The sequence below is a fragment of the Candoia aspera genome, chromosome 8 (genome assembly GCF_035149785.1).
Source record: "Candoia aspera isolate rCanAsp1 chromosome 8, rCanAsp1.hap2, whole genome shotgun sequence".
Taxonomy (NCBI): Eukaryota; Metazoa; Chordata; class Lepidosauria; order Squamata; family Boidae; genus Candoia; species Candoia aspera.
The window spans coordinates 50,148,204-50,172,219 of NC_086160.1; the positions used below are offsets into that span (position 1 = coordinate 50,148,204).

At 40.0% G+C, this 24,016-nt stretch overlaps 1 protein-coding gene across 3 annotated transcripts in view; it reads right to left on the reverse strand.

Annotated features, from left to right (window-relative positions):
* Window positions 1–15,849: 15,849 nt before the first annotated feature.
* Window positions 15,850–24,016, reverse strand: part of MYOZ2 (myozenin 2) — a 40,920-nt gene continuing 32,753 nt past the window's right edge. The window contains exons 6-7 of one of the 3 annotated variants that reach the window (XM_063310459.1): window positions 16,648–16,885; window positions 15,850–16,154 (exon numbers count right to left, since the gene is read on the reverse strand). In XM_063310459.1, the coding sequence (XP_063166529.1) occupies window positions 16,651–16,885 (235 nt within the window). In that variant the 3' untranslated portion in view covers window positions 15,850–16,154; window positions 16,648–16,650. The other 2 variants (XM_063310460.1, XM_063310458.1) reach the window with 2 other exon arrangements.

Sequence of the window (24,016 nt, forward strand, 5' to 3'; positions counted from 1 at the left end):
AAGCCAGGATGGGGAGTGGGGGTGCAGTTTTCCTCACGGTCCATGGCTCCCTTTGGTTTCTCATTCCAGCAAAGTGGCAGGTAGTTCCATGGGTCAGCTGAGGAGGAAGTGATTTCCAATAGTCCCTGCCAGCTTTCCATAAGCAAAGTCAATGGGGAAGCCAGCAGGAAGTTGGAAGTCAGTCATGCTCCCACTGCTTTTTTGCCCACCCATGGTCATTCCTTTGTTTCCCCTCCCCACAGCCAAGTGGCAGGCAGTTCCATGGGTCAACCAAGGAGGAGGAGGAGTGATTTCCGACACTCCCTGCCAGCTTCCTGCAAGCCACGTCAATGGGGAAGCCAGCGGGAAGTCAGAAGTTACTCCCATTCCCACTGCTTGTTTGCCTGTCCGAGGTCATTCTGTTTCTCTGTTTAGGTAAAGAAATATCTCTGAAAGGATGGCCCAACAGGTCATGGGTTGTCTAGTATCCTATAACAATAGAGTTCCAGTAGTTCACAACATCACCAGTGATCTATCTCAAAGGGCTGACAGGTATGCCACATTTATTTCATGTGTAAGAGCTAATGGGAGGTAAAGGAAAGTTTGTGTGTCCCTACTACATGTTATTAATTACAGAACCAATAAAAACTTTTCAGACATTCTAGTCATAAAGTCCTTATTCAGAGAGAATATATTCTTCAGTTTACAAATGATGCATTTCAATTTTTAAAATACTGCTGAATTAATTCCCAGAACAAAGTCATACAGAGATCTATTCATTTTGACACTTGTTCTGTAAGTATATGCAAAAAGCTTATTCCTAAATATCCATATTTAAGGTTATTTCAGGATTCAGTTATACTTCCTATGGTAATCTTCTAAATATCTGATATGATTATGGCTGAACTACAGTCAGGCCAGTGTTTTTCTACATGCAATATTAAAACAAAAACAAAAAACTAAATCCTTAGCAGGTTCCATTTGGTTTTGCTACGTTTAATTTTTTTAATCTTAATTCTTTCTAAACTTTGGGGTATAAAGCTTTCTAACCAGAGCTTATGTAAATTGCAAGGACTTATTTTAGGTTGCAAAGAACAGCTACAACTGCATCATCATGATCTTGGAAAGAAGCTCAAGACCTCTGAGTCTTTGGTGGTATTTTCATCCATCGTTTCATTCCATGGAGGACTAGAAAGGGAAAGAAGAATATTGCAAGTCAAGGAATAAAAGAATTGGCTGCACAAATTGTGTCACTGGGGGACATTTGGGTCCGAGGATCATGGTTGGAATTATTCAGATAGATTATTGGTATGAAACAGAGTGCCCCTCACAAGGATTGGAAGAAATATGTTTTGTCAGAGCATGGTAATCTTCATTAGAAAGGCTTGAAAAGTCAGAAACAGAACTCCTCAAATGAGGATCTCAGATAAAAAACTGTTTACTGTAGAAAGAGAGGGTATTGAAATGGAGGCTCTTAAACCACTCAGTGAAAAATGCCTATGTGGTATGAATATTGATACATAAAACATGCAGCCTCTATACACTAATGTTTATAATATGGGACATATGATGAGTTTAGATTTTATTACAGAACAGTAAATATAATAATGGAGACCTGGTGGAATGTTTCCAGGACTCGATTATAGCAAATAAAGGACACAATTTGTTCAGAAGGAACAGAAACAACAGAAATAGAGAAGGAATTGCACTCTATGTTAAATACCCATTTTTCTCAGGAGTCCAAATTAATAAACTTGGCAATACTGTAGAAATCATCTGAATGAGATAAAAGAAGTACTGTTGGTATCTACTATCACTTGTCTAGTCAGTAAGAAGATATGGTCAAAACCTTCAAAAAGCAAATTGTAGATGTTTCAAAGAAGCTAAAGTTATAGTTACAGAAAGCTTTAACTACTCTAATTCTGTTGGAAGACAAAGTGCCAAGCATGATCCTTCCAGGAATTTGTGAACTGTGTTTCTGATAACTTTCTCCTTTAGAGGGAGGAAGGCACAAGAGAATCAGCTAGCCTTAACTTGATACTAATCAGTACTTAGCTGATTAAGTGGAAATGCATGAGCAAAAGTGTATCTTATACTTCAAGAAAGCAGATTTTAATAAACTCAGAGCAGTGCTAAGTAGGGGCCCTTGACAGGAGAAACTAAGGGAAAATAGGCTCACGATATTCAGAGTTTCTAAATAAGAGATACTAAAACCACAATTGCAAACAATGAGGAAAAAATGGAGGATAGCAGAAATAGCTAAATATAGAAAGTTGAGTGAATATCTGAAACAAAAAAGATAATATGAAACAAATAGAATGAGGGCTAGATCAACAAGAAAAAGTACAAATAGATAACCAGGGATTTTCCCGGTTCTGGGTCTTCTACTTTTCAGTATTAATGAGATAAAAGGTATGCTTATGAAATTAGGAATTGATTCAAAATTGAATGGGATAGCTAATACCATAGAAGACAGAAAAAAAATTCAAAACTATCTTGATGAACAATGGGCTGAAAGTAACAATGACATTTGATAGAGACAGATGCAGAAGTTTAGAAAAAAAAAGTCAAGATGTAGAATACTTGATAACGGTACTTGTGAAAAAGATATTGGGATAATAGTTGAGTGCAAACTATTGCATGAGTATGAGCTAGCAGAATGACATGTGCAGCTTCAAAAAGCAAATGCAGTTTGAAGCTACACTAGCAGAAGTATAATTTCCAAATCAGACATTTTTTTCCTCCTTTGGTCAGATACTATATTAAGTCTTGGGTCCAGTTCTGGGCATCACCTTTCAAGAAGGATTCAGAGAAACTGGAACTGGAACTGGTTCAGAGAAGGAAAAAAGTATGTTCAGGGGACTTCCAAATAAATCTTATTAAGAGAGATTGAAGAGGTGGGTGTGCTTGGCCTCCAGAAAATGAGTGAAGGGAGTAGGACAGCAGAGCTGTAAATGGGAGAACAATGTGGAAGGGCTATTGCATATATGCCCTTTTACTGTATAGACTTCCAGGAAACACCTGGTAATTATGTTGGAAAACAGCATGCCTATATAGAACCCTTTTTGTGATTAATATAACTCTTACATTCTTAGGTAGTATTACCAAGCCATCTGTGTACGCCATCCCTGATGTGTTCTTTGGTCTGTCAGTCATCATTCCACTATCAATAATAAAAGCAGTCCATATTGTGAGTAATCATCTTGCCTAATATGAAATGTATCAGGCACTATCTTAGCAATTTCCACTGGAAGAACAATTGAAATAAAATAATATTCAATTCGTATTTACTATTGTAAACTGCTTTTTAATTTTAGGTACTATTTGGCTATCTTCAGCCAATATTTTAATTGCTTTACTGGAGTAAAATATAACCATACATTATTATGTTTCTTAATATTTAAAAAAAAAATCTTGGTTATTTTACTATCATCTTGAAAGTGCTTTTTTATTTGTAAAACTATTTTTTTTTTAACATGAAAGGAAACACTGATACCTTGAACACTATGATAGATAGAAAGATAGACAGATATAAAGATTCGGCATATAAATCTTAATCTTCTCCATATACAGATAATGAAAATGAGAAGGAGTTATTGCTAAAATAATTTGCATGTGTATGCTATACAGTTAATTTAATTTAAACCTCCCCCCGTCCAATTTCAAGTCTCACAAGTTGCTAGGGAAAACTGATCCATAACTGAGAAGCAGCTGAATTGTCTTATTCAGTAATTTGTAACATTTCTTTAATAATTAGGAGGAGAGGGTTATAAGAGTAGAAAGAAGCACAGATAACCTATGTGTCAAATTTAAATGCACAAGGTCGCAATCATACATCTAATGTAAATTTCACAAGGCATTAATATAATCAACCATAGTTTCAACTGGGAAACTGTGAGCATCCTAAACCAAGCCAAATCCAAAAACGCCAGAGAACTCCTGAAAGCCTGGCACTCAGATAAGGCAGCCATCAACAGACACATAGAGGTAAACAATATTTACATACCATCCAAAAGAGACGACAGAAAAGCCAAAAGACCACTACACTCCCTTGCCAGCAATCAACACCCAGATATGCAAAAATCAACACTAGGGATTAACACCAGATGAACCATCAAACAGCACAATACACCCTAATCAAGGAACTATTAATTCAGGCAATCAACCAAGCAGCAAACAACAGTCCAATCAAAGAACTCCCAAGGAGAGAACAACACCCCTACCAACACAAGCAGGGCAAGCCACGGTATATAAACTGAGAGCAAGGCCCACTCCCTCTTTGCACTGACGATGTTACCTAGTCTGGCAATGAAACGTCTGCAAGAAAACAACAAGCCTCAGAGAGCACCAAGGACTCCACAGTTCAACCCTGAGCTACAAATATTTGCTTTGATTGGCATTAATATAATGCAACTAACAACCTCAGTTAAGTATTAAGAAAAAAAGACACACTTTTTGCTTAAGTATTTCTATCATATAATGATAATGAAATTAAAATACCTACTTTAATTAATTTACAGTTAATACAATTAAGTTATTGGATTAACTTCTAGCCTTAAAAATACATTTATAGTTCTTAAATTACTAAAACATCTTTAAACTTCACTGAAGTCTGTTCCTGCATTCTATGTTATAAGCAATAGCATTTTAAGCAGTGGTGCTTAAAACCATACCTAATATGTATGGTTTTCAAGAAATATATAGAACAGGTTTCATACACTTCCCATGAACCTGAATGTAGACATCCATGGTTAAAATGTAACTGAATCGCTTACCATTTAATTAATTTTGGAACTGAATGTTATAAACCTTTAATGTGAATACTGATAGATGATACCCTAATTAGTCTTTAAACAAACCATGTTTATTCTTATTTTTCAGTGCACCTCTTCGAGTACATTTAATAATCCACTAAGACATAAAGTTAAAAGTGTGCTAAGTATCTACTTGAAAACTTTCATATACAGTTACATGCCTGAGTATGCTACAGGATATCTGCATTGGCTTAAGCTCTGCAAATATGAGGGTATCATAAATAATGGAGCATCAGATCATTTTAACAACCCTCCACTTTGACAGACCTCAGTTCCTTACTGTAAACAAACACTGCAGCTTCTGGCATTGGTGTCCCATGCTTTCCCTACTCCTTTCCCTACTCAGGTAGCGAGAACTGTTTGGAGAGGAGCATGAGGGGGATAATCCTGTGGTATCTCACAGTCCACACTACAAAAGGCTCCAGGTTACAGAGCAAGAGATAGAGTGGTGGTCATTTCCATGCTGCTAACAGTCAACACGCTAATTGTTGAGCCTTACGGAAGAAGATGCTTAGGTAGCTAAACAAGACAGAGCAGAATTAGGAAGGCAGCTAGAAGGCGCAGCAATCAGGACGGAGAAACGGGGAAGGGGGGGCGTTATAACAAAAAAGAAAAGGCTTCTTCGTTCCCATTCAGCTTTTCATATCACAGTCATCAAGGGACTTCCACCAAGTAACGCCAAGGCATAAAGATAGGAAGCCGACGCTTGGCTTTACCCTCGTCATTCACTCACACACCCACCCCGCGGATCCTTCCACCAGGCTGCGTTCAGCCTAGGCAGAAAGAAGGGAGGGAGGGAGAAGACGCACCTACAGCAAACACCCTGGACCCTACCCAACCCCCGAGGTTTTCGCACCTGCCGCCCCAAGGAAAACCTTTTGGCCCCGCGAAGTTTCTGGTGGAAGGGTGTGCGTGCGCACGCAGGCAGGAGAGCACCCAGGCCCCTTCGCCTCCCTCGTTTCCACTTCTCGACGCAGCGCCCAGCCGAAGCGGCACCGGGCCCTCTCTCCAGGCCGGCCTCAACGTTCTCGCTCTTCCTCCTCGCTTCAGAAGCAGCCGCCTGAGTCCCGCGGGGAAATACCCGGCCGCCCGCCTGGAGATAAACCCCAATCCCTGCTTTCCCGCGGTGTCTCACCTCCGGCTGCCTCGGCCGCTGCTCTTCCCCATCCCGACCGCGACTGCGGCGGGCTATCCGGCTGCGCCTGAAGCGGGCAGGCTCCTTCCCCCGCCCCCATCGCACTGCTCCCTCCCCCCTCTCTCAGTAACTTTCTTCCTCCTCCTTCCAGCGAAGCACGCGCGCCCACGGCCGGAGGGGGCGGGGCGGAGAAACAACCGTCTCGGAGCGCTGGGGAGGCGCGCGCGCAGGCCGGAGGAGCAGCTGACTCTCGCGGAAGGGCTCTGGCCTCCTTCAGACGCCAGGGGCAGAGCGGCTTCCGATTGGAGGGAGAGGGAAACCACAATAAAGGTTCTCGGGAAGTGATTGGAAGTGCGGGTCTGCGGGCATTGCCGGAAGAGGCAATTCGAACCTCTGATTCCTGCCTCAGACTTCTCCTTTGGGAACGCGGCGTCTGGCTCGGCGGGGACCTGTGGAAGTTGACTCTGGTGGCCAGCTTGGTCCGTGCGGCTGTTGGCGCTGCTGGCGTGTTTGAGGGAGAACATGCAAGATGGGGAGCATCAGATTAAGGTTGTGTTCACAAAGGAACGTGGTTGCTGTGCTTAAGAATGGTTTACCGAAATGAATCACAACCGATTGGATTCTCATAGTGTGCCTAAACATCATGGTTACAAGCAACACACTATCCGGGATAATAAAACTTGCAAAACCACGAACAAGCAAACCTCTGGATAGCTTTGTGTGCTGCATAACCTTAGCCAAGCTATCTTTTCCTTCCTTCCCTGATTTAGATGTATGCTTGTAGGCTGTGTTTGCACAACATGCTTATTAGGGTTGCAAAGCATTGGAAAGAGGCATTTCACAACATACGTTAGCATCAGTGAAGCATCTTAAAACATTAAAATAGGCAGCTCCTGGTTGATTGCAGGCACCTACAGACAAAACTTCCAGTGGACTTTTGAGCAAAATAGTTGTGCAGCTAGAGACAGCTTTAGAAATATGAGTCTTCCAAAGCATGCAACTGTTTTAATGTTTTGAGGAGAGGTGTTGCTTCTGCTAACATGCATTGCATGGACTTATTACTCACCTATGGCTAATTATGGTTTATTCAAACCAATTTTCTTTGTTCTGGCACATTGTACCAAAAATTATCTGTATGGCCTGGATTCACACAATAAGGTTAGCTAGTCTGGCTTCAATGTGTTTGAATACATTAAAACTTTTTTTTTGGGGGGGGGGAGGAACTGTCCACCAGACAACTACACCATTCCACTCATGTTTTGCAATCTAGCCAAAACTGAGTATGTAGATAAAGCTAACAGTTTTTCCTTTGTGCCCCACAATATTTCATTCTAATATCTCTACCACTGCCTATACTTATGAACTTGTCAAGCTTCAGCTGTGTAGGCTATTCCATTTGGAGCTGTCTTGGAAAGAAAAACAATAGACAGCAATCCCTGACTAGCTGTTACATTGTCTTCACTGGTCAGAGAACGTGAGTCCATGTGTCAATGAATGTATGTCTGGAGTTCAGAAGAGCAAGTGCCAATTTAGAATTGCAGTCATGATGGCCCTGTTACCTGTATCTGATGGAAACAGGATTGGCCCAGCATTTTTTCCAGAAGAAGTGGAAAGGTAAATTATGGTAGCAGATTGCAGACATGGCCTTCACTTCACTATGTTTTTCTGGGAAGTATGGAGGATTTGGCTCTACTTTTAGGTGATATAAATACATGCCTCCAGCATCATTAGAAAGTATCTCTTTTCTTGAGAGGTACAGCAGACAGAATGGGACTCACTACTATGCCATTCAAAATGCTGAGATGGAAGCTGCTCCTCCTGGTGCTGCATGATCCATTGCCTGTTAGGTGAGTAAGTCCTGGAAGCAGTTGATGATCCTTCCTTTCCCTCTGGATAGTGTGGACAGAATTTGATCGTCATGGAAAATGAGTGTGAGAATCCAGTAAAAGCTTATACATCCTAAAATTATCTGTAGTTCCCTCTTTTTACTTCACCTAATAACTTTAGCTTTCCCCATCTCCTCTAGAACTAGTACAGTATATCAAGGTTACAAAAGTACAGATGACTATTAGTTTGAAGCAAAGAGATAGATTTATGCATTTTTTTGCTGCTATATATTGGTCATATGGATTTTTGCAGACCAGATATGATAACCATATCTTCCCCACTCATTTTCCTATGTGATTCAGTGCCTGTCTCATATCTTTTCCTTCTCTTTCAAAACATGGAACAAATCAACTCAGAAAACTTGCTCTTCTCCTTTGTAAAAACTGGCTCAAGTCTAGATGTGTGTATTCATTGTGAAGTAAATACAAATTTTGTCATGGAAATTTGATGAACATTCCAATGGCTGTGTAAATGAAAGAGAAAAAAATTAAGCTACTGTGAAGAAAACAAAAGGTTGGCTTAGCCAAAAATCCTAGACCTCAGGCGGGAAGAACTGTGGAAAGAATGCTGAGTTGGAAAAAGTCCAAGGAGATTAAAAAAAAAATGAAGACACAGAGAACGCAGATGTACAGTAGGTTATAGTAGAGGGAACAGTATCCATGTAGCTGTGAATCAGAAACCTGAGGAAAGACATGTGTAGAAGATAGCAGCCATTAGAATGAGGCAGATAAATTATTAAGGTACTTAAAGGAGAGATATCTGAGAAAGGGAAATACGGGAAGCTCATCATGCTGAAGGTCATGCTTTACCTATGACTTGGCATGCCATGCACTGCATTCCCAAAATGGGCAAGACAGGAAAAAAGATGAAAGTGGGGCATATGCTATGACTATGTTTAGATCAAATGTAAACACAATCACAATAGTTACTGTGATTACTCCTTATGTATTTAATATCTGTAAATACATTAATAACCAAACTTTAAAGTTGCATTAAGGGGAAAATATTTCATATTTTTCCCATACTGCAACTTTAAAGTTTATAGTTTAGTGGCAACTTTTGGAGGGAGACTTTTGCCTCTGCCCTCACTTAGTGAAAGAATACAAAGTTTTTTTTCTTACTTCATTTAACTCCCTTGATGATGATGAATGGCCTTGCAAGACTTTCTTACGCAGTATTTATAAGTTCTGTTCTGTAATTCTGTTGGCCTAAGCTTTATGAACTCTCTATGGTAAAATGTTTGGGCCCTTTTCCTCAATCTTCCCCCTGCTTTCTAGTATTCAGTGTTTCAGGCTTGATGCCCAATATTCTACTACAAATAATTGGAGTATAAATTTGTGATGCTGATGTAAGAAATGAAGAAGATCAGTTATTTAAGTTTTAATAATTGTTAATCTGAAACACAGATCTATAATACTGTGCATTGTTACATCATGCAGTAAGGATCTTACATTTTAAACTGTAGAAGATGTTCAAAACTTAAGGAAAAAATGGTCCCAACATCATGAAAACCTTACTGCTGTCTTTGAATTAGAAACTAGGGTTAATAAGGAAAAAAGCACTTCCTTGTTTTGTTCCCACCCTTGTTCCTATTTTGCATGTTGTTTTAGCTCATTAGTAGAACAAAATGAGAAATCTTAACTTTTTCAATGCTAGAAATGTTATGTTTGTTCGTTTAGCATTTAATATATTACTTTGCTTCTAATTCTAATTACTGTACATGGTTCTACCTCCATTGTTGTCCTGACCTCATAATAGCAGGTAGCTTAGGCTTAGAGAGGGGCCAAAGTTATCTAAGGGTTAGGGTTACATGTTCAAGTGGGATTTGAACCTAGATCTCCCCACTTGTAGTTTCAAATTCTAATTCACAGGTAGAGTACTTCCAGAGGTTGCTGAATTCTATTCCCAGGAGCTTTAACTAGCAGGACATGGTTAGGAACATTGGGAATTGCACTTTAGCAACATCAGGAGGGCTGCGTGTTCCCCCTCCCACTTAAACCTGACAACAACATATGTACAATTGCATTTTTTTCCCTGAATGTCCTAGGTTAATTCTGTATCCACACCTAAAAAAGCAATAAGAAATGCTAAGATTTTCAAAGAATAACAACAAATATGCTTGAGGCAAGTTAAAATATAGTCAATAGGTTTGGTTTGTTTGTTTATTTGTTTGTTTGATTGATTCTGCTGCTACTTTGGCTACTTGGAAGTGTAAGATAGGGGAAAAAAACTACAGGTGGTCCTTGCTTAACAACCACTAGTTCAGTTACCATTCAAACTTATGACGGTGCTCAATGAATGGTACTTACAACCTGTCCTGGTACTTATGGTACTAACAACCCAGCCTCTCCATGATCACATGATCGCAATCTGCGTCTGGCTCACAATTATGATGTCGCAGCTTCCCGCGATCATGTGATCACCATTTGTGACCTTTTTTGCCAGCTTCCTGCAAGCAAAGTCAATGGGAAAGCTGGCAGGAGGTGACAACCACATGATGTCCTTACGACCCACAGCGATTTGCTTAATGACAGAAACCTGAAGTACCAGAATTTCCATTCCTAAGTGATGCAGTTGTAAAGCGTGACATCACGTGACCATGCCACTTTACAATGGAAATTTCACTCCTATTTACTGTCATTAAGTGAGGACCACCTGTATGAGAGAATATTTATAAATATTTATAAGTGTGCCTGCAGCTATACTTAAAGGACCTAGAGAATGTACAAACTGAGCTGCGAGGCAAAATTCAGGGCCATGAAATATCTGGAAACAGAGGAAGGAGGAAGAGTCTAATTAGGAAGGATTAAAAAATGGAAAATCAGTAAGAATTTGAATAAGGTAAAGAATATGAAGAGTATTAAATACCGTAATTAGGAAAATCACTGTATTCAGGCTCAGGAAACCTCCAACTCTTGGAAAATACGGGCTTGATCTGATTCTTGCATCATATCTTATTTTGTATCAAGGGCTTAAACAGCTAGTTTATTTAGATAAAATAGGACATTGTTTTAAAGAAGCCATGATCTCAACACTGAAGTCAAGAGTATGTGATGGGGGAGCATGGACCATTCTGGACAAAATCACAGATAACAAATTGGGTCAGAGTGTTCTTCTAAATGAAGGACTTGGATCACTACCAGTAAAAAGAACTGTAGCTACACTGTATTTTATTTTATTTTTTGTTTTGTTTTTTTTTCCTAAAAAGGAAGGGGAGAAAAGAAAAATGTGAAGAACACAAGAGAGTTACAAAAAGGAGATGATGCTTGCACTCCATGTAAAATTTTGTGCATGAAGCTAGATAACTGAAATAAGAAAAGCCTCTGCTGGAGAGTCAATATGTGGCTTAAATAGTTAATTTGAGAGAATAATTTCATTAACTCATATTACCTAATAACTGCAGATGTTTGCAGTTAACTTCCAGGCACTAATCTATGACATTAAGGCTATTTCTTGGCAGGTACTCCTAACACTAAAAAAACTACTGTTTTTCTGCTGTATACTTTAAGTAGAAGTATGTTTGATTTTCTACTTTATTGGGAATATTACTCTTTCTGTATGCTCACCTTGCTTTGTTTCATTAACATCAGTAGTTATACATTTATGTGAGTGAGACCAATTTCAGTTTGCCACATGTTTAGTATAATCTTTAAAGTGGGCAAGAATGGACTATTAAATATTTTTAAAAACAACAACGATTTTTCCAGCTATAATTCTATTTACGCATTAAACAGGAAAAGCAATTTAATACAACTATGCTGTAAACTATTATATGATGAGCTTATATTGCTCTAGACCACAAAATCCTATAGCACAGGATTTAGCAGCAAGATGAATGGTGGCCAGAAAGCAATTTTTAAATCATTTGAAAAATTACATAGCATTCTGGTGTTACAGTTCTATAGCATGCATGCACATGAGCTCTCTCTCTATATGTGAGCTCTCTCTCTCTCTCTCTCTCTCTCTGCATTCTATTGCATGCATGCGCGCGAGCTCTCTCTCTCTCTAATACTATATATATACCATAAAGTATACATATACATACATATATATGTGTGTGTGTGTATATATAGTACTAAAACATTTTACACTGTAATACATTGGGTCATAAATGATAACCACTACAAATTATAATAGCTGAGTACTAAATTGTGTTCGTTACTTTTCCATTCCCGCTTTATACCTTCTGTGTTTAAAAAGATAGAAGAATAGTGTGTGTGCACACAAGGATGAGCTGCCGAGAGAATGCCTGAGGCAGCAGCAGACATGGGAGGAAGATCAAGGAGAGGAAGTGCCATGGCAAGAGAAGACCCTGCATGCGATGTACCATCGACAGATAGCTGAGGTGGCTGACATTGGGAAATCCTACCAGTGGCTGGAAAGGGCTGGACAGCACTGAGGCACTGATCATAGCAGTGCAAGAACAGGCACTAAGCACCAGATCCATAGAAGCAGGGATCTATCACACTAGACAGGACCCCAGATGCAGACTGTGCAGAGGAGCCTCAGAGACAGTCCAACACATAGTGGCAGGGTGTAAGATGCAGGCAGGAACAGCATACACTGAACAGCACAGCCATGTAGCTGGCCTTGTGTACAGGAACATCTGCACAGTGCATGGGCTAGATCCTCCCAAGTCCAGATGGGAGATTCCACAGACGGTTGTGGAAAACAACTGCTAATATCCTGTGGGACATCCAGACAGACAGGCAGGTACTGGCCAATCAACTGGGCATCATCATAGTAGACAAGGACCAGAACACAGTGGTGGTGTTAGATGTAGCAGTGCCAAGTGACAGCAATATCAGGAAGAAGGAGTATGAGAAGCTGGAGAAGTACCAGGGCCTGAAAGAAGACCTAGAGAGGGTGTGGAAAGTGAAGATCAAAGTGATCCCAGTGGTGGTAGGAACACTCGGGGCTGTGACTCCCAAGCTGGGAGAGTGGCTCCAACAGATCCCAGGAACAACATCAGAGCTCTCTGTCCAGAAGAGTGCAGTGCTGGGAATAGCTAAGATACTGTGCAGGACCCTCAAACTCCTAGGCCTCTGGTAGAGGACCTGAGGTTGTGGAAGACACATACCACCCATAGGGATGAGAAGGGATTTTTTCTATATTGCATTATAATGAATGAACAAATCATGAGAATTTCAGTCAATTGTCTAATATAGGAGCAGCCCAAAATTCTTATTTAAAATAAGGGTGTCACAGTGGAAGTTCTATTGATCACTGCTATTTAGGGATGAATCCCAAAGTATCTTCTACAAAGAGGGCTCCCATTCAATCAGGCAAACTTTCTGTTTCTATAAAATTTGAGATTTTAAAAGCATTTTTTTGATAAAGACTGGAATTATCCATATCACTAGCTTGGAATACCTCTTATTTTGGAGGGACACTCAGGGTTTTTTTTTTATTCCAATAACTGAATTTAGTTTTAGCAAATTTAAATGAAATAAACATGTATGGAATGGGAAAACATCTTGATTTTTTTCATAACCAAACACCAAAGATGATTAGAAGAAATAGTTACATAGAAATAACTGGGACATGAGCACAATGTACATGCGATTATTGAAATCATAAATAATATGGTGTAAAATTTATTCAATGTATAACTGCAGTTAATATTATTGAACAGCATAAAACACTGCAAAATAATGAAGCTACCTCCTTTATCCACCTATTGAAAATTACACAGAGGTGCTTTTGGAAAGTATTGGTAGTTATCATTATGCAGAAAAGTTATTACTTTGTTAAAAGAAAGCATATCACCAATTTTGTTTTGCAGACATGTAGGAGGCTTTAGTTTTCATTAAACTAAATTCCCTTTTCATTACACACATTTCCATTTTCAGAACTTCTGTCTGAAAAAAATAGACATGAAGTTTAACAGTGGAGTTTCTACTCAAGAAATACACGCCCTTGAGATAAATAGGATTCATTCTCAGGTAAGTATTTGGATTATATAAGTTACATTGGGCATGCAAGGTTTAAAATAAATAATTTTAAAGGTGGTATTTCAGTCATTTTATCACATTTTTAAAAGTCTTTTATCTGTTTCATCATTTGGCTTCGTTACCAAACAGATCTTACATTTTTCTAATAAAAGAAGTTTATTAAATTTAATGTCAAGTTCAAAACATATTTAAGTGTATCCTTTAAAACCAAATCTTAGACATATTTTCTAGGACTTAGTGCATTACAATTACTGTCTAACAAATATTCACATAATTGTAGCTTCAGTATTTTACAAAGTGAGCCTCATTTAAATGCTGCTTGGAAATCACCCTTACCCACCCACCCTGTCCTGTAACTTAGTAGCTGGATTCATTCATTGCACTAAGTCAATAACATTAAACTTGATTTCAGCTTAGTGCAAATTATCATCATAGTCATATTGGTTTGTAATCTATGATATGTGGTTTAGTGTTCTGTATCGCCCCAGTCAATTATGGCTTATTCTATAAATCAGTAGCTAAAGTCACATTGGTATGTTGAAAAAGCCATAATAACCTGATGAACGTATAACATACGACTGACAGTATAACAAACCAGAAAGATGCAGTCTTTGTGGATTAGACAAAGAAATGTGAACAATCATCTTCAAAAATCTCAGAAATATTTATTTAGGGCTGAATATCAGGCCAAGTGCTAGAACAAAAAAAAAGTGATTTATTTGAAATAGTAGCAATAGAATAGAATAGAAGCAAACAGAAATTTGGAAGGTAGCAGGAAAGACCTTGTGTGTACAAGGAATAGAGTGACTTGTTCTATAATTTATGGAAACTAGTAGAGCAGCTATGTTGATTCCCTGGCAATCAGGTGTTGTTATGAGATGATTATGATTTGGTTCTTGCCAAAAGTAGGTCGCCACATGACAACTTCCCATGGAATATAAGGGCCTTGGGTAAGTTGTCTTACCTTGAGTTCTCTGTTCCTCTCTTCCCAGTGTATGACATGTTTTCCTTCCCCAATCGAAAAACTTTTAAAATATAGCCTGTTGCATTCCTCAGGACTAATCAGAGTAGTTTTAGTTCTTGCACAAATAGATTAGGTTTAATTCTTTATGATGTTGATTCCATGTCATACAGCATAGATATTAAAATATGGCCAGTACCAGCAGTTGAAATGAACTTAGTGAGAAAGTAGGTCTCATGATGTATGCAAGCTGTTTTACATTCTTTCCCTTTCAAAAGTGTTCTTATTTCACATTCTCTGTTTCACACATGAGCATCACACAACCTCTGTCTTAGGGCTTCTACACACTGCTGTTGAATACTATCCACCCATCCTTCATTTGGGAGAAAACTACAGCAGCATGTAGTTCAGGTTGTTGTTGACCTCTATATTGCCCCTGTTGCAAGTCACTGCGGTCACCTGACTTTGCTCCAAGATAATGGATGACAAAGTTAAGAGGTGTATATACATTGAGGCTACCCTTTGACAGTATCAGAATAAGGGAGAAAACAATATTTTAACACCAGTACAGCTAAGGATGATTCAAGCTTGTCTCACAGGCTGGGGATGAATGAAGATGCTGTCCTAGAGACATGACATTAAAACGAGGCTCCCAGGGCATGTTTGTAGTGTGGTTAGGTGCAAGATGGAAAAGTCCTTTAGATAAGCAGTTTATGAAACAATGAGAGCTCATGTCACAAATAAATTTGATGAAGTAATATATGCAACATATATACACCATCTCTATCACATCAAACCCCCAGTGATTGATTCTTGTGGAATTTTGTTTTTACTTTTTTGCTTTATTCCATTCTTTTTTGTTTTTTAGTTTGTATTATCTTTTAGTCTGTATTATCTTTTGTTGTATCTAAAACTTTTAATTAAATTATTTTTAAAAAAAGATTCTTGTGGATAAATGAATGTGCATTAACCAGAGCAAAGCTGGTTGTGAAAAATTTGCTTTACTACTACTATCTTACATTTGATGTGTTTTGTATGGCTGTATGGATATTTCTTGTGTGACTGCAACCATGCAAGACATAATGGATCCCTCCCATGGACAACTGCAAATACAGCTCTGTGTATAGATTCACAGGAAGCAACATGTGACCATAACACTTGAAAGCATCTTAAAAAATACATGATACTGTTTTTTCCGTGCACTTTCAGAACTGAAATTAGGTGCATAAAATTTTTCAAACTACTTAACATCAGTTTAAGAAAGCTGAAGGCCTTAATGTTAAACTGCAGATTCCTTATGCTGTTCCAGAAAATACAACATGCAACAATTTTATTGTTTCCAAAGAGGATTTTGTTCAGGTTTCTGGTGGTATACCTACATACAAAAGTATAGATACTCTTTCCTTACTTTGGTCACTTCACATCTGCACATAAATAGAAAATATGCATTCAGATTCACAAAATGATGTCATATTTAATTCTATACCAGGTAGAGGTTGGGTCAGCTAGGGGTTCATTGAAATACATAGTTTAACCAAGAGTGTCTAAACTTTTGCCTCTATATCTCAGTAAGCAAGTCTAATCAAACCAGAATTGATAGTTAAACCAGTAATATTGTAATTTTGATTATCATTTGACCTCTTAATATAAAAATTAACCAGTGTGAACTCAATCCAGACTGTATTTAATATGTAAAGGTTGAATGAAAGAGTCAAATGTAGGGTTTTTTTAAAATGTATTGGCCATATTGTTTTATTTGTATTAGATCTGAATAACAATATTAGTTAATCCCAGAATACAACTACATCATCAGATCATATTACATTTCAAAAACATAACATTGGATGTTGGAACAGATGTAAGAATATTAAAAGATTAATACACTATCAGGCTGAATCTGATGTGTGATGCACTTACTTTTCACAAATCATCTGTTTCTGGAACACCATTGACTTCTGCAGGCTGTATAGTTATCATTATGGGAATATTCTCAGAGATCCAACCTTTAGGAGTCCTGTTGAATGACCTCCTGGTAGAAAGTGGATTGGCAAGGACCATAAATCGTGGATCATTTAGCAGCAGAAAATTAAAATCTGGGACTTTGTACTTGATAAGTTTTGATGCTCTTTCAAAACCACCAAAAGGAGTGGCAACTCTGTAGATGATGGGGACAAAAAACAAATAAGACAAATGCTTATTCTTCCTTATAATTTGCAATTGAAATGGGGATTTTCAAAGTATTTTCCCTGTGTTGTAATATCTCTGCATTCCTATTTACAATGACTTGTGGCTTGTGAAACTGTAATATCCCATCCACCATATAACAAAGAAGCTAATCATATCTGAGACAGACTGTACAGATTTCTTGATTGCCAGCTTCAGCTTCCCTGGTAATGGTGACCTAGTGTTCTGGATTATGTTCATATGTCTTTTTTTCACAACCAAATTCTATAGCTAATACTGGTTTCTGCTTTCTTGTCACTCTTAAAATATCCATATTCATTTATTTTGTAACATTGTCTACCTACATGAACAACAGAATACTGTTCTTCCAAGGTTTTTGACCAATAAAGGAAGCTATTATTAAATCATCCTCATTATCATCATCTAGCCTTTTATAACAAGAGACAGTAAGATAACTGTGGAAAGAGAATTTTTCCTACAAGCAGTGATTTCTAATTACCTGCTAGAACCTTTGCTATCACTTTATTTAAAACGAAAGCTGACATACAGGATTTTTAAAAATGAAAATATTTCTTTTCACTGGTCGATCACATGGAGCTTATTTGTTGGTAACAGCGAGGCATGATGCAGCTCAGTACAAAATGATATTTCAGTAGCTTGTCATTCCAGTGGACAAATATAATAAACAAGCATGCATTAGTGTGCAACTCACTTGCATACATGGGGGAGAGGTAGGAGGTACAAGGATGAGAACTGTCTGATATCAAACCTTAATTCAAATCTATGAGAACAACATGCTATGAAATATCCACACATTGAGCTATTATATTTCCATTTCAGGGCATTCTGTCTAAACAGGTTTTTCTTGTTAAGGTGGCCAGGGGGTGGGAGAGAAACAATGGAAATAAAATTGTTGACTAAAGGATGGTGATGTTGCCTGAATAATCCATTAAAAATTACTGTAACAAATCACAGACTGTACATTAAAAGATGTTTGGGAGAGATAATAATCTATCACAAATAATTGTTCTATAACAATTATTTGTGATAGATTATTATAATTCCCAACTTAACATTGGTTTGGTAAAGAAATAGTGATCTCTCATGAAAACTAATGATACTGAAATCCTGCCATAAATCACTTCAGGAAATAAAATGTTAGGTTGGGGTTTGCTTTTCCAGTCCTTTAGTAATATAATTAATTGAACTGAAGTCAAAAGGGTACCTAAAGTTATAGAGAAACACAAATAATTTCACTTGGCTTAAATAAAGCATTTAACTGAAATTCACCATACTCTGTACGGGATGCCGTGTGTACAGGAGAGAGTACTCTAGAACCCTTCTACTATGACGATGCATTATAGATAAGAGATGAGATATGGGAAGAAGAGATCTGTTGTATTTTAAGAGGAGGTGATAAGTTACTAAAATTGTTTATACTTGTGATGAAGGTGGGAAGTAATTTCTTTATATATTTTTCTTTACTATAGTCTTACTTTCTTTTCTATTTCTATTTCTCTTTTCTTTCTTTTCCATACTTTTTATTCTTTATTGTGCTGGAGCTTGACCACCTCAGTGATGCCATGCACTAAACCGTGAAGGGCCACCCAAGCCGGAAGGTCATGACAGAGAGGTCAGACTAAATGCGATCCCTGGAGAAGGTAATGGCAACCCACCCCAGTATTCTTGCCCTGAAAACTAAATGGATCAGTACAACCAGAGATATGTCGGTATACCATCGGAAGATGAGACCCCCAGGTCGGAAGATGGTCAAAATGCTACTGGGGAGGAACAGAGGATGAGTTCAACTAGCCCCAGACATGATGACACAGCTAGCTCAAAGCCAAAAGGACGGCTAGCGGCCGATGGTGCTGGTGGTGAACAGCGAATCCGATGTTCTAAGGATCAACACACCAGTGGAACCTGGAATGTAAGATCTATGAGCCAGGGCAAATTGGATGTGGTTATTGGTGAGATGTCAAGATTAAAGATAGACATTCTGGGCGTCAGTGAACTGAAATGGATTGGAATGGGCCACTTCACATCAAATGACCACCAGATCTACTACTGTGGACAAGAGGACCACAGAAGAAATGGAGTAGCCTTCATAATTAATAGTCAAGTGGCTAAAGCAGTGCTTGGATACAATCCAAAAAACGATAGAATGATCTCAATTCGAATTCAGGGCAAGCCATCTAACATCACAGTGATCCAAATATACGCCCCAACCACAGATGCTGAAGAAGCTGAAGTAGAGCAGTTCTATGAGGATCTGCAGCACCTACTGGACAACACGCCTAAAAGAGATGTTATTTTCATCACGGGAGACTGGAATGCTAAGGTGGGCAGGTGTCAAATGACACCTGGAATTACAGGTAAGCATGGCCTGGGAGAACAAAACGAAGCAGGACATAGGCTGATAGAATTTTGCCAAGACAACTCAATGTGCATAACAAACACTCTCTTCCAGCAACCTAAGAGATGGCTTTATACATGAACTTCCCCAGATGGACAACACCGAAATCAGACTGACTACATCCTTTGCAGCCAAAGGTGGCGGACATCTATACAGTCGGTAAAAACAAGACCTGGAGCTGACTGTAGTTCAGATCACGAACTTCTTCTTGCACAATTTAGGATCAGACTAAAGAGATTAGGGAAGACCCACAGATCAGCTAGATATGAGCTCACTAATATTCCTAGGAATATGAAGTGGAGGTGAAGAATAGATTTAAGGGACTGGACTTAGTAGATAGGGTCCCAGAAGAACTATGGACAGAAGACTGCAACATTGTTCAAGAGGCGGCAACAAAATACATCCCAAAGAAAGAGAAAACCAAGAAGGCAAAATGGCTGTCTGCTGAGACACTAGAAGTAGCCCAAGAAAGAAGGAAAGCAAAAGGCAACAGTGATAGGGGGAGATATGCCCAATTAAATGCAAAATTCCAGAGGTTAGCCAGAAGAGATAAGGAATTATTTTTAAGCAAGCAATGCGCGGACATGGAAGAAGACAATAGAATAGGAAGGACAAGAGACCTCTTCCAGAAAATTAGAAACATAGGAGGTAAATTCCAGGCCAAAATGGGTATGATCAAAAACAAAGATGGCAAGGACCTAACAGAAAAGAGGAGATCAAGAAAAGGTGGCAAGAATATACAGAAGACCTTATATAGGAAGGATAACAATATTGGGTATAGCTTTGATGGTGTGGTCAGTGAGCTAGAGCCAGACATCCTGAAGAGTGAGGTTGAATGGGCCTTAAGAAGCATTGCTAATAACAAGGCAGTAGGAGACGACGGCATCCCAGCTGAACTGTTCAAAATCTTGCAAGATGATGCTGTCAAGGTAATGCATGCTATATGCCAGCAAATTTGGAAAACACAAGAATGGCCATCAGAGTGGAAAAAATCAACTTCTATCCCCATACCAAAAAAGGGAAACAATAAAGAATGTTCAAACCATCGAACAGTGGCACTCATTTCACATGCCAGTAAGGTAATGCTCAAGATCCTGCAAGGTAGACTTCAGCAATTCATGGAGCGAGAATTGCCAGATGTACAAGCTGGGTTTAGAAAAGGCAGAGGAACTAGGGACCAAATTGCCAATATCCGCTGGATAATGGAAAAAGCCAGGGAGTTTCAGAAAAACATCTATTTCTGTTTTATTGACTATTCTAAAGCCTTTGACTCTGTGGACCATAACAAACTGTGGCAAGTTCTTAGCGGTATGGGGATACCAAGTCATCTTGTCTGCCTCCTGAGGAATCTGTATAACGACCATGTAGCAACAGTAAGAACAGACCACGGAACAACGGACTGGTTTAAGATTGGGAAAGGAGTACGGCAGGGCTGTATACTCTCACCCTACCTATTCAACTTGTACGCAGAACACATCATGCGACAAGCTGGTCTTGAGGAATCCAAGGCTGGAGTTAAAATCGCTGGAAGAAACATTAACAATCTCAGATATGCAGATGATACCACTTTGATGGCTGAAAGCAAAGCGGAACTGAGGAGCCTTATGATGAAGGTGAAAGAAGAAAGTGCAAAAGCTGGCTTGCAGCTAAACCTAAAAAAAACCAAGATTATGGCAACCAGCTTGATTGATAACTGACAAATAGAGGAAGAAAATGTAGAACCAGTGAAAGACTTTGTATTTCTAGGCACGAAGATTACTGCAGGTGCTGACTGCAGTTAGGAAATCAGAAGACGCTTAATCCTTGGGAGAAGAGCAATGACAAATCTCGATAAAATAGTTAAGAGCAGAGACATCACACTGACAACAAAGGTCCACATAGTTAAAGCAATGGTGTTCCCCGTAGTAACATATGGCTGCGAGAGCTGGACCATAAGGATGGCTGAGAGAAGGAAGATATATGCTTTTGAACTGTGGTGTTGGAGGAAAATTCTGAGAGTGCCTTGGACTGCAAGAAGATCAAACCAGTCCATCCTCCAGGAAATAAAGCCAGACTGCTCACTTGAGGGAATGGTATTAAAGGCAAAACTGAAAGACTTTGGCCACATAATGAGAAGACAGGACACCCTGGAGAAGATGCTGATGCTAGGGAGAGTGGAGGGCAAAAGGAAGAGGGGCCGACCAAGGGCAAGGTGGATGGATGATATTCTAGAGGTGACGGACTCGTCCCTGGGGGAGCTGGGGGTGTTGACGACCGACAGGAAGCTCTGGCGTGGGCTGATCCATGAAGTCACGAAGAGTCGGAAGTGACTAAATGAATAAACAACAACAACATTAGTTGTTACTGTTGTAATTATAATCTTTAATTTTTATTTTTGTTTTAATTCATTCAGTTGTGTTGGATTCTCAGAGACTACCTGGACAAGTCCCTACAGTTTTCTTTGCAAGGTTTTTCAGAAATGGTTTGCCATTGCCTCCTTCCTAGGGCTGAGAGAAAGTGACTGGTCCAAGGTCACCCAGCTGGCTTTGTGCCTAAGTCTGGACTAGAACTCTCAGTCTCCTGGTTTCTAGCCTGATGCCTGAACCACTACCCAAATTGGCTCTCAATCTTTAATAAAACTATTATAAAAAAACCCCTAAAGTCTGTGGGGAAACGGGCAGGAAGTTGCAAGTCCCAGGTTGACAGGTAAGTGGCTGCTGCCAGGTGGGGGAGGGAGTGAGGGGATGTATGGGGGTACATGGGAGGGTGCGCACGGGTGCATGAGAGGTGTGGCACAGGTAGGGGTGTGTGTGAGAGGCATGGGTCAGGAAGGGTGCAAAGGGGTGTGCAAGAGGCGCAGGTCAGGGAGGTGTCCTGTTCAGACTAAGCACCAGAAAAGTTCTCAAAGAATATTCTTTATTAAATAACTATTTACAATAATTAAGTCCTTGCTATGTGAGACTGGGTTAAACAAGCCCCACTGGGCTGACTGGGTCCAACTGGAACACGAAGACTGGAGGCAACAGTTCTCGAACTGGAACAGTATTGGAACGACACTGATGCTGAATATCTGACTCACTAGATCTGGGATCAGGACTACAAACAACAGACAGGGATGAACTGAAGACTTGAAGACAAGGCCTGAAACTGGAGCAAGGCTAGACTCAACTAGAAGCCCCGTACTAGACTCAATTCTCTGGACTGGAGACTTGGAGCAAGGCTTGGAACTTGGAACTAGGCTTGACTTTGCTGGAAGCCCTGGACTAAGCTGGCCACCAGATCCTCAACACAATAGGTATGAAATTCCTGAACACAACGGATCATATGAAGCACAGGCGCACAGGACTGAAGGCAAGTGGCACTGGAACATCAAGGCTTGCCCACACTGCTGAGGAAATTGCAGAGTTTCATGGCTGGAAACAAGACAAAGGTTGCTGGGCATGGCTGATGCTGATTCCTCACTGGCAGCAGATGCAAGATTCAATTTGGAGTGGAGCTCGAAAGCTGGTTCCTCTTCGGTCACAGACACTGCCTCCAACGCTGGTAAGGACTCTTCTCCTAATGCTGCAGGCTTAGAGAATCGGTTGTCTCCGGCAGCTCGCTCTCTGTGTGGCTGTCTTTTATCCCGATCTTTGGCATGCTTGGAGTCTCCTGCAGCCAATCGGGCTGCCTTCTCCTTCGTGTGCTTTTCAGCCCATCTCTGGCACGCAGTGATTGGCATATTCAAATCCCCCTCTGGATCTCGCCCAATCAGTGTTGTGAATTCTTCCCGCTCTGCTGAGTCATGCTGGAGTTTCGTTTCTCTGATTTCAGCCTGTTAAGTTTCCAATTCCTTCTCTGACTCAGAAATAGTTTCACTTTCCAAGTCAGAGGCAAGCTTGGTTCTGACAGAAGGGTGCAGTGCAGGTCTCAGAGGGTACACAGGAGTGTGAGGGAGGTGCGGCGAGAGTCAGGGAGAGTGCCCAGGAGTACACAAGTGGCTGGGGGAGGGTGCGCGGATGAGGGAGACTTACCCCAGCAACTTGCGACTTTCCCTGCCAGCTTCCCCTTTGACTTTCTGGGGGGAGCCATCAAGGAAGGTTGCAAATGCTGATTTATTTATTTTATTTATCCAATTTGTCCCTGCCCATCTCCTCCCATTGAGCGACTCTGGGCGGTTTACAACAATCAATTAAAACAACAATCACAAATATACAATATAAAAATAATAAATAATATAAATAAGAGTAAAGATAAAAAGTCCAAGTGGCAAAAGAATCTAAAACAGTCCAAGTGTGGGAGGAGTGGTCTATAGCAGCCATCCCCATGTAGATCTATTCCCCTCTCCACCCCAAGAGAGGCAGCAGAACCAGGTCTTCAGACTCCTCCAAAAGGCCAGGAGCGATGGGGCCAATCTCACCTCCGGGGGCAGCATGTTCCACAGGGTGGGAGCTACTGCAGAGAAGGCCCACTTCCTGGACCCTGCCAAATGGAGTTCTCTTACAGACGGGGTCCGCAGCATGCCCTCTCTGCACAATCGGGTGGTACGGATGATGTAATGGGGAAGAGGCAGTCCCTCAGGTAACCTGGCCCCATGCCATGTAGGGCTTTAAGGTAATAACCAACACCTTGACTTGGATCTGGAAGCAAACTGGTACCTAATGCAGCTCGCGCAGCAGTGGTGTTACATGTGCCCTTCTAGGGGCACTAAAAACAGCTTGCGCGGCT